This window comes from Cheilinus undulatus, linkage group 12, assembly GCF_018320785.1.
Source record: "Cheilinus undulatus linkage group 12, ASM1832078v1, whole genome shotgun sequence".
Lineage (NCBI taxonomy): Eukaryota > Metazoa > Chordata > Actinopteri > Labriformes > Labridae > Cheilinus > Cheilinus undulatus.
The window spans coordinates 8,492,196-8,504,287 of NC_054876.1; the positions used below are offsets into that span (position 1 = coordinate 8,492,196).

A 12,092-nucleotide genomic window follows, 5' to 3' on the forward strand; every position below is an offset into this window, starting at 1 on the left:
TGTGATTTTTTTGGCTTTAAAACTTCAACAATGTGTGAAGTTTGCACTGATCTCAGTGAGATCAAGGCAAATGTCTCCTGCAGAACAGCATAGCAACAGCAGGCAGAGCAAACATGATTGGTCCACCCTGCACCTGTTTTTTAACAGTTTTTTTTTTTCAACAACAATCCAAGACCAGAAACGTGCCTTGAGCTTTTGAGCTTACAGAGAAAGTTTCGTACGCACACAGAGAAAATATAGAGTGGGAGTTTCACAACTAGAAGCAACCGGATTTAGAGGTGAACGGTTGGAGCATGAGTTTGTGAAATTTGAGCTAGCAACCAAAGATTTTAGATTTTAGTGACACCACACTGTTGTGGATTACTTGGATAAATGATTGGTGGTAAGAGCCTCAAATATGGGAACTCCTTCCCATCGTTTTGGTGTAAATCAGCCTTAAAATCAGCCAGTGTGTAGCCAGCCTCAAACACGATCTAATGACTCTAGACAGCAAAGGCAAACTGTAAGAAAAATAAATTTAAAAAAATGCAATACAGTGATATAGATTTAAGATTTAAGGGTCTCAGCTTTAGCAACACTCTCATGATGTTAAATTTTGTGTCCTCTTAAACACCAAGATGGCATCAGCAAAATGAGATTTTCTGAAATGGGCTTCACACTGTTACATGAGCTTGTTTGCTGCAGTGTTTGCCTCCCATGACCGCCAATAAAAGGAGAATATTGATTATCAATGATGTTGTGGGCCAAGAGAAATGAGCTGTATTAATCTGCTGGGCAGAAGCATGGGAGAATGTTTGAATTTGAAGCAAAGAAGTGTTTCTTTTATATGGATTCTAATTCTCTGTATAGGTTTTGATAACATGAAAGTTGCTTTGGCTCTCCTTCCTCCGCTCAGACGGTACCCCAAAGATTCTGGCTTCATTCAGCGAGAAGGTCTACAACATCAACGAGTTTGTGTCGCTGTCATGCACGGTGAAGGGCACGCCAGAACCCCGGGTAACGTGGACTCTGGATGATGAGCCGGTGATTCGGGACAGCCGCCATCGCATCTCCCACTACACCAACACAGAGGGCCATGTGGTCAGCCACCTAAACATCAGCCAGACCCAGGTTCCTGATGGTGGGGTGTACCGCTGCATCTGCAACAACTCCGCCGGGACCGTTTCCTACCAGGCGCGAATAAACGTAAGAGGTGCTTGTCAGATCAACTCTTCCAACACATCATCACATATACATATCAACATGCCTTGATTCATTCTGTTTTACACAGTCTCTAATTGCTATGATGGACGCACCTGAGTGTGCAGATGTTGAAAGAATGCCTGGCTAAGTTTGTGAAGTGGTTTTCAGTTTGCTGCCAGTCCCTCTTACATTTAGAGAGTAGATTTAAAAGCCTCGTTGTATTTCCTCTAGTGTAGAAATTGAGATTTTCTTTCACAGTCTTTTGTAGAAGTCCTCCTGTCATACTGTCCTGGGTCAGTGTGTAGGCCTCTTAAACCAAATGTAGGGTTTTACGAACAAAATAGTTACTCTACAAAAATGTATGTGTGATTACTCTTGAAATAAGACTTGTATTTCATTTTAAAACTTACATAAAACATGCTTGCCCTTATCTTGAAACTAGATTTTATCAAGACTTGTCAGTTAAAAAGGCTTATAGGAAGTCTAAAGAGAATTTTATACTGGAAATACAACAAATAGTTATTGTAAATCAGGAGTTTTTTGCAGTTTTGAATTTTAAATGTACAGAAAATAAACCTCAACTTCAATATGAGATTTTTTCATAGCAGTATCAGCAAACGTTCCTGTCATGAAGTTTGAAATGTTATTGTTTGGATGTGAAATCTTGAACTTAATTTGCAATCCAATGCCAGAAGTAGTCACACAGCAGTTATTTAGCTGCTTATGGCTAGCATTTGCTCCATGTAAAGGCCAAATGTTGACCATTGCAACCATGGAAAGTGGATCACATTGAGAGTGTTGAGTGCCAGTCTTGTTTTGTCTCATTGAGAGAAACCTAGGCTTCATGAATACATAACACTATCTCAGAGCTAGTGTTGTGTTAAATGTTTGGAGAGCTAATATCAGCATCTAAGCTAGACTGTATGCAGGGACAACTGAGCCCTTCCTTTCTTATATAAAAATGACAAAACTCTTCTTTGGACAGCGTTCAACAGATTGTTTTGAATGTTAAGAAGCCTGGAATAGCAATCTAACCCAATGGTGGTAGAGATACATGTAATATCTCTGAATGAGCTTATTTTTTTCACAGCCAAAACACAGCTGTAACCTTGCAAAGCCAGTGGATTGGGCAGATTCAACGTCTCCACACACATATATGTCTTGCAAAGATCCAGTCTTGGTTAATCAGGTCTGAGAACTGACAGACCAATCAGCGTCATTTTAGGAGGATGAGGCGGGTTTGTAGTAATGGCTGCTATTGGTGTAGCAATTAGCTCGACTGTTGTTATAGTATAACAGCAGTTTTATCAGAACTAGACTACATTTTATTAAAGGAAGAGCCACACCAAAAGCTATTCTTGGTGGATAAGATGCTTTAATTCTTCTCTCATCCTGCTTCACCATGAGTTTGCAATAGCTACATGCAGGGTTTAGTTGTATTGCAAGCTAGTAGCAATGACTGCACCTTGTGAAGCCCTTAGCTCAGATATAGCTTTAGCGACAGTTTTCTATAAAATCTGGAAATTATTTTTTGTTGGAGAAAGGAGCAAAGCACCACACTGAAAGCCTTTTTAGCAGTGAAGATGTTTTGGCCTCGGCATGAGTTTGATCCACAAACTAGTTCCGCCATTCGTGAACTAAGACAGCGTCTGCCTGCTTAGCTCAGGTTAGTTACCAGCAGACAGAACGTTAGTCCAATCACTCTTTGAGAATTTTTTGAAAAATCCTGCCCTTCCCAAACACTTTGTATTGAAGGTTTCTCAGATGAAAGTGAACTATTTAGTATCCATGCAACGAATTCATTAAACAGTCTATCTGGCATGTCAGGTATGCCTTTATCTGACTGACACGTGTTAGGACACACCCCCTTGATTTGCTGATAATTTGGGCTAAACTGATTCAGCCCACAGGCCACCAACTTTTGATCAATGATACAACTGTACAGTAACAACGTCTCTCAGGGTGGATTCACACAAGGACCCTGGCCTGGATACTTGTAAACTTGACCCCAAAGTCCCAAGTCCAGTGTGAACCCGCATTTCCCCTATGCCAGAGTCTGCATGAAAAGGTGGTCTCATGTACAGGGCACCGGTCAGTGAGTACAGCTGCAAAGGCAATAATAAATGCATCCTTTCTCTACATAAAATCTTTGCAGTACAGACTGATTTCATCCTCTGAGCAACACTGTAACTGCGGAAGAGGGTCTTTGCTCGCTGCTCAAAAATAACAAAAGCATCTGTAGGAGTGGGATGGACTCCATTGTCTGGACAGAGCACAAATCAGTGCCAACCCGCCACGGTTGTCTCTTCTTTTTTTCTGTGTTCTTAAACAGATTTGCAAACCAGCTATGCACATACTGGCATCTACTCCCACTGTATTAGACAGACCAGAGGAGGAGAGGGAGGCAACCTGGCTCGAGCACAGTATCAAACAATCATGCCTGATGTGAAAACACCTTTAACTTAAGCACCTTTAAGCAATCTGTTTTACTTAACTGTGTACATTGAAATAGATTGATTCGAAGTTAAAGATGTCATGATTGAATTGCTAACTCTGTTAGCCTGTTTTTGGCAATTTCCCAATGTGTTAGCATCAAGTTAATAATTGGCCTGTTTGCATCCAACTTTGAGTAGCTGCCTCATGTGTGGAGAATAACGCACCAGCTAGGGCTAATTACATGTCTGTGCTAAATGATGATATGATATAGATTGCATTGCATTTTTTAAACCACCGGTCATGTGACCAATACTGATATTTAAGGATAGCTAGGCACTGTTCCTCATCTTATTCTGATTCTTAGGACTCTAACATAACATTCAGGGCTGCACTATGCTGGTTTTCACATGCACCATTACCTGAAGTAGGTAGATATCAGTCAGAATGTGCCATAGCTTCACTGGTTTGAGAAATGGTCTCAATATAAAAAGGAGCCATTTTGAACTCAGGTTTCTGCAGGTATGACTGTTTACTTTGCTTCTGATTTTATGCCTACCCTACTTTGAGGTCATCTATTACTACTTCAAAATAAATTTCCAGGAGCTCCAATCTTTCTATTGCATCCCATCTAACTCCTGCTGATAGCTTCATATCAGGGCACCATCAGGGTGATTTACCTTCAGCTCCAGTATGCGAGTGCAGTGAGATCTGCTCTGAACACGGACATGGTTGGCTGGATCTCTGATGTCATGTTGCGGTAATACTGGGGCGCTCAGGCTTTCTGTGCGTGGTGCAAAGGCTATTAGTGTTTCTCTATTGCAGGGAGGGAAAGGTATTTTCTGCACACTGATTGGTTTAATTTGATTGTGTTCACTCGTGCATGTTGTAAGGCTAAATAGGCCGATCCTGTAGCCCTTAAGCGAGGGTCTGCGGATGCCGAATGCAGCCAAGCAATGAAGATAAATCTCCACAGGTGCCATTGTGGAGAAAGTGTAATGACTGTTTCTCACATCGTTGGCTCCTTAATCGTGCTAAAGAGAGTAGCAACCCACGTCATGCTTGTGCTCAAAGCACACTACAGAGCCCAGTTAAACTGTCTTCTGCAGTGCTTTGAAGAGAAGCCTGACAGTCCATTTCCCTGATAGACACCCGGCCATGGAAGCCCATTGGTTATTCTGTTGGTTTTTCACAAGTGTGTGTGAAAGCCGGGAACATGAGTAATGGTTTTGATAATAGCTTCATGAGTGGGGAAAGGGAACATTCCTCTCTAGTGCTTGTCAGAAGCAATCAGAGTCAGCGCCAAAGAGGTGGGAGCAGAAGGTAAAAGGAGGGAACACAAGTCCCTGGTTCTGACTGGGGGAAAGGCAATTTTAGAATGAAGAAAACAAAGCAGATCTAAGCTGCTGCTAATGATTCTGGGCCTGATTTCTCATCTAAATCTTAGTCAGGCAGCCTAAACTCCTAAATTAAAGTTTGTAGTGTTAACACATTCAATATCAGAATGAATCAAGGCATGTTATCTTTGTGGTGTCTCAAAAACACGCACAATACAGCACAACTTACTATTCTTCCACCACCTCCGCCTCAAAATCATTTTAAGAGAGTTGTCTCTCCAATGTGTCCTTCAAGGGCCTGCCAGCATCAGACCAATGAAAAACCTCACTGCCATCGCTGGTCGGGATATGTACATCCACTGCCGAGTCATCGGCTACCCGTACTACTCCATCAAGTGGTACAAGGACTCCAACCTGCTGCCCTACAACCACCGGCAGCGGGCCTTCGAGAACAACGGGACCCTGAAGCTGTTTGACGTGCAGAAGGATGTGGATGAAGGAGAATACACCTGTAACGTGCTGGTGCAGCCTCAGCTCTCCACTCACCAGAGCGTCTACGTAACTGTGAAAGGTATGAGCTACAACATTATCTGTCTTCAGTTCAGTGTGAAGCTTTGACTTTTGGTTCTTTGTTGTAGCGTTGTTAAAATACCAGAAATGTAAACTTAAAATTTCAACATCAACACCAGTTTTGATATTATAGTGCCAAATGAAGTCCTAGGTGCTATGTCTTCATCCAGGTCATGGTTATCCAAATATGGTCCAAAGGGGGCTTAATCCCAGCTCACAGCCCCTGAAGCCCTTTATTATGGTATCCATCACACTAACCACAACTGAGCTGTATAAAGCATGTGTTTCAAAGGTGTTCTGGTGATTTAGGCCTCAGTGTTAATTTTTGGCAGCTATTTTTAATTTTAGTCTTAGTCTTGAGACTAAATGTCTTTTAGTTTTAGTCCCATTTTAGTCTTTTCTACCCTTTTCAGCTCTAGTTTTAGTCCATAAGAAGTCCTCACATTTTTAGTCTTTGCTTTTAGTCCAAGCATTTATTCTCTTGCCTAAATCTGGTACCAAATCATGTTAGTGTGTTCTCTGCACTCTGCTAAACCTTGGGTCCCTGCTTTCTACAGCTACAGATGCATTGTTTTGACAGATTTACCACCAGTACAGAAATATCATGAACTCTGAATGTCTGACAAAAACTAAATTACATTTAAGTCTAGTTTTAGTCATCTTGACGGGAACTAAATTTACTTTTTGTCAGTTTTAGTCATTACAGATCTATTTTTGTTAGTCTTAGTCTAGTTTTTGTCATTGAAATAAAGGCTGTTGACAAACATTTTTAGTCATAGTTTTAGTTGACGAAATTAACACTGTTAGGCCTATTATATCCATCCATTTTCTATACCCCTTATTCCATTTTGATTCCATTTTGAGTCAAAGGGGGCTGGAGCCTATCCCAGCTGTCATTGGGCGAGAGGCGGGATACACCCTGGACTGGTCGCCAGTCAATCACAGAGGCCTATTATACTGAAATTTTAATTAATGAAAACAGTTAAATTTCATGTGAATTTTCACAACAATCTAACATGTTTTTTCTTCTGAGTCCTGGGGTGGTTCAGCTTATCTTACATATGAAAAGGGGGCAATACCATTGGGCACCACTGAAAACAATGTATTTGTAGGGATGCACGATATTAGATTTTTACCGGCATGTGATCTGCCAACATTTAAAAAGTCATTAGGGCCAATACCAGTGTCGGTATTGACATTTAAATGTAGTTCAGACCTACAACTTCAGTAAAGTCACAAGCACTTTGTCAGGAAAACACACGAAATGCAGGTATAAATGTTGTTCTAGCAGTTATTACTTCTCATTTATTGCCATTGTTTAAATTTGGTGGTGCGGGACCCCTGCCCTTCTACAAACTTACGTGGAAAGCACCAAGCAGGAACAGTACACATTTCTGCCTTTCCTGTGCCTACAAGGAAAACCTGAGGCAGGGAGTGAAGCAGAATCAATCACTGACTGATTGATAAAGTCGGCAGAATAAAAGAGGAGCTGGGGTGGAGGAGGGTTACAATAAGCAGCTTGCAGAGATAGCAGCAAAGCGATTAGCCAATAGTGGGCTTAGTACAAATCAGCTGGCCGTCAGCTGAAGGGGACTTGTGTGATATCAGCTGATCTCAACTTTATGGCAGCACTTGACTCTGAAGCCTTCTTGAACCATGCTATATTCTCATTTTTTTTAAATGCACCATAGGATGTAAGAAATAAGAATTCAACTAAAGATTTTAACTGATATGGGTCTGTTGGTTTTGGCTAAAATTTCACAAAGTTATTGGCACTTACTGCCAATAACAGCAGAAATTAGATAATTTTGATGAATAGATTCACCTTGAAGCAAACATCTTCCAACACCAATATCATGATATCATGCATCCCTGTTTATTTGAGATGTTTTCTGGGGGGGGGGGGTCTCAAGACATGTTTGTGAAATCTACCTTCTGTCATGCAACTACCTTGATCTGTGTACAAGGATGCAATTAAAAATGTGCTGAGAGAAAACAAAAATAAAGATTGCTGAGATCTAACTGACAATAAGTTATTAAAAAAGCAGCCATCTCAACTTCTGACCCAAATAATGACTTTTGTGGAGGCAGATCCACACTTGTAAGTCAGATATTAAGAGAAAAACTCATGGTTTTGTGGCTGTAGCTGACTTCAATGATCTATAGTTCATCAAAATTATGACTCAGATGACTTTAGCAGGATAAATCATTTATTTGAGATGCATAAACACAAAGTATCACAGCCTGGTATTTGTTGTGTACACTTCCTAGTAAATTATCTATGGACAGTAAAATAAAATCAGTTCATCTGTCCCCACATTGACCCTGCGTCCCTCCATCTGGCATTTAAGATACATTAAAGCATCAGGTCAGTATCTACTTTCTTTGTGGCAGAAAACACAGATATGAGGAGCTTTAGTTGTAAGTCACAACCTGTAAGAGAAACAGACTCACATCACTGATAGCAGAGCAGCATCTCCATCATCCCGGCCTGCTTACGGGCCTCATTTGAATATGCAGCGGTGCAGAGCTGAGCCACATGATGATAACCTCAGATGGCTCTCTTCCTTCAATGACGCTGCATAATTTGAAATGTCGGATGGGCAAACACCCCCTCCTCCTTGTCTCTCCCTCTCTCTGGCGGGTCTCGACGTGCTAACGAGTGTGCGAGGGGGAAATCACACAGCGTAGACAAAGCTATGCCGCCATTCCGCCTCAACTAATTTGCCTCTCGGCTGCTTAGCATTCCAGCGCTGCCGAGAGGGAATCCCCAGGAGCCTATTATGCCTATTTTGTTGTGAATTAAATAAGCGCTGAAGTGCCGCTTATTCCAATGTTATTTTAAATCATTAATTTTCCAAAGCATCTGGTTCTCACGATGGCTACAGTGTCCCCAGAGAGCAAAGAGAGTGAGGGAGAATGTTATATGCATGTTGTTTGAGAGAGAATTCAGCTGCTATGTGTGCAGAGAGCTAATAAAATATTTCTCTCATTTATGCAGAATCACAGCCTAATGTTTTCAGACAGGGAGAGAGGTGACAGAAAGAGAGATGTGACAAAATGACATGCAGTGGGAGTGTGTTATAAGTAGCTCAGCCATGACATATATATTAACCTGCTGCCTTTTTATATGAAACTGAATGGGGATTAGGTTGGAGCAATATTTGCTGTTGTTAAACCCAATTTATATGCCGAAGGTGAAATTAATCTGCATATCTCTTTCCCAGTCCCACCCACCATCCATCCGTTTGAGTTTCCTCGGTTTTCCATCGGCCAGCGAGTCTTCATCCCTTGCGTGGTCATGTCCGGAGACCAGCCTGTCTTCATCACCTGGCAGAAAGACGGCAGACCGATCCCCGCCAGCCTGGGCGTCACTATAGACAACATCGACTTCACCAGCTCCCTGCGCATCTCCAACCTCACATTAATGCACAACGGCAACTACACCTGCATCGCACGCAATCAGGCCGCCGCCGTGGAGCATCAGAGCCAGCTCATCGTAAGAGGTGAGGAATGAGGGTGAGAGTAAAAAGTAAAGGAAAAACAAGAAAGGAACGGTAAAGAGAAGTTGGAAAGGAGAGGAAAGGAAAGCAAAGGAAAGGGAGGTGAATAAAAGGGAAGTGAAGGAAAGGAAAGGATGGAAAGGGAAAGGAATGGAAAGCAAAGCAAAGGAAGGGGAGGTAAAGTGAATAAAAGGGAAGGGAAAGTAAGGAAAGGAAAGGAAAAGGAATGGAAAGGAAAGGAAAGGAAAGGAAAGGAAAAGGAATGGAAAGCAAAGCAAAGGAAGGGGAGGTAAAGTGAATAAAAGGGAAGGGAAAGTAAAGGAAGTGAAGGAAAGGAAAGGAAAGGAAAAGGAATGGAAAGCAAAGCAAAGGAAGGGGAGGTAAAGTGAATAAAAGGGAAGGGAAAGTAAGGAAAGGAAAGGAAAAGGAATGGAAAGGAAAGGAAAGGAAAGGAAAGGAAAAGGAATGGAAAGCAAAGCAAAGGAAGGGGAGGTAAAGTGAATAAAAGGGAAGGGAAAGTAAGGGAAGTTAAGGAAAGGAAAGGAAAGGAAAGGAAAGGACCCAAGTTCAGTTGAAAAGCTGCTTGAGTCCACCTATTGTAACCAAACGGCTAATGTCACACAAGCTCTGTCCAATTCAGCAAGGGTGTGAGTGGAACAGACCAAACCCAACCAAAGTCGCAGTCAGTGAAACATGTTGGAATTTTTTGAGCCAAATCTGGATGCAGTTGGGTTGTGTGAAGCAATTACAGAGCAAACACGTGTCACCAACAGCCAATGAAAAAGAGATGGTGGGTGACAGGAAATATTGTCACCCTCGCAGGAGTTTGATGCGTTTAGTTGGCTTGCCAAATCATGTAGTCTGTGATCCCTCATCAGGCGCAGTTGTTAAGTGTGTGATCCCCTGTTTGTCAGTCGTCATACAAAAATCTGCTGAACCCAGTCTGTTAGTGTGTACTCCTAGTCTTTGCAAAATCTGTAAAGACTGTGAAAGTTGTGCAGTGTGTCCCCAGCTTATGTGATAAAACATGTTTCTGCATAATGCAAATTTGATATCCAATAGGATCTTAAAGTTATTCAGACACATGGACAATTTGACTTTTGTGATAGAAAATGTTGAGGAAACCCGCACTTACAATAAAAGACTTGAGATAAATACAGAGTAAATCCTGAAGACTGATGAAAGACCTGATCAGTGTCAGATTGGTCATTCAACATCTGCCTTAAATGTTACAGCTGTTTATGATTCGAGGTTTTCCTTCCTTCTTGAATATGATTACATTGCTATGATCCATTAGCGGTAATTGATAGTGACCCGCAGATAAAATCAAATTGTCTTGTGTGGTAAACCGATGTCTTCTTGATTTTCAGTTCCTCCAAAATTCGTGGTGCAACCAAAGGACCAGGACGGTATCTATGGCAAAGCTGTGATACTGAACTGCTCAGCTCAAGGCTATCCTGTTCCTACCATCCAGTGGGAGTACTCTAAAGGTAAACATGCACATTAACATACACGTACATAAATAAATATCAGCTTACATGTTGCATAAGTACCAACTGTCAGTATCCTACCTTCCAGGTTTGGTGAAAGTGTTTCACTCGAACTCTCCTCTCTCCTCCTCTGACTATCTGTTGGATTGTTTGTTCAGATTTTTTGTCCTCCAGCGAACTTATTTTCTGCTTTGGATGCCGTTTTTTTTTTTTTTTTTTTTTCCACAAATGCCAACACAACAAACATAATGTCCACAGCCTTGAGGTTGAATACATAATAACACCCACATCAGGTCCAAACAAGCACAGAGACAGAAAACAGGAGCAGTTCAAGGAGAAGCTTCTGTTATTTCTCTGGGAGTAGGAAATAGCAGTAAGATTATGTAATGTTATCCTGGACGGCCACATCAACAGGGCTTTTTTTTCTAAACAAACAGGAGCAGCATGGGCTCGGATGTGCAATGCTCTCATAACTGTCAGTTACAACCAGGGCTGCCAGCATTAACACGTTAAATCACAATGAGATTAAAGTCCAACATTTAGACATAAAGCTTTTATTTATATTCATCATGTGCTATTTTGTACTCTCAGCTTTAGCACCTGCTGCAGTTAAGCTACAGTAGCAGCACATCAATGCTACTCAATGTAGCATCTCTCTGCTCTAGCTGTGATGTAAAATTAGGACACCTGAAATCAGACCAAAGATTTGTAACAAGATAAGCTGAAACTTTCAACTGCTTTCAACAAGCTTATCCACAACATTTTGAAATAGAGTCTGTGCACACCACTGCAACCAAGGCAGACGATGCATGCATCCATTGCACTGAATCTAACAGACACTCAATTTAAAAGGATGTAAATCTATATTATTTAATTTTATTGTATTTAAATTTTTCTGCATCAGTTTATTATTTTGTGCATCCTGCTTATGTGCACAGCTGATGGATGGGACAGGAGTGTTTATCAGGCTTAATTTTCCATGTGATTAGTAATCAAAGATGTAATCATTTCCTAAATTCCCAGCATGATGCTATCTAAAGAAATATTCTACTTGAACAAGTGTTTGGTGGTTTTTATGGCCTTTCAAAGTGAGACCTCTCTTGCAATGTCCAGCAACCAGCTGTAAGATGAACTGAATCATCAGACAGCTTGATTCAAGCCATGACTGCCCAGTTCAGACAGCTGCGACCAACGCCAGGGATGTTCTGCAGTTGTTTCCTGGTGTTGCAAATACTTCGGTCTGAAATAGGCTCAAGAATGATTAATTTCACCATAAACTCACAGACAACCCAGTGTACAAGTCTAAAATAATTTGCAAAATAGAAGATAAAAATAAAATAATCTTTTTTTGTTTTCTATTAATCAATAACAATTTCTTTTTTATTTATTTCGGGGGGGGGGGGGGGGTAAATGCACTTCACTCTTAAAATAAATTTATTTATAATATTCACAGACAGAGGTCACAAAGTGCCTTACATGAAACGAAGCACAACACAAGAAGCAAAAAACAAACAGAGCCAAAAATAAGCAATGTCAAAAACAGTGACCAGATACAATTACTGGTACAACAAGGTAAA

General features: G+C 41.1%; 1 protein-coding gene across 3 annotated transcripts in view; it reads left to right on the forward strand.

The window, feature by feature from the left end:
- The window catches only part of dscama (Down syndrome cell adhesion molecule a), a 188,533-nt gene that overhangs the window by 135,580 nt on the left and 40,861 nt on the right, over nt 1–12,092 (forward strand). For 2 of the 3 annotated variants that reach the window (XM_041800575.1, XM_041800576.1), the window contains exons 7-10: nt 896–1,192; nt 5,248–5,523; nt 8,750–9,028; nt 10,396–10,515. In XM_041800575.1, coding sequence (XP_041656509.1) covers nt 896–1,192; nt 5,248–5,523; nt 8,750–9,028; nt 10,396–10,515 — 972 coding nt within the window. Of the gene's footprint in view, nt 1–301; nt 383–895; nt 1,193–5,247; nt 5,524–8,749; nt 9,029–10,395; nt 10,516–12,092 lie in introns of those variants that run through there. The other variant, XM_041800577.1, reaches the window with a different exon arrangement.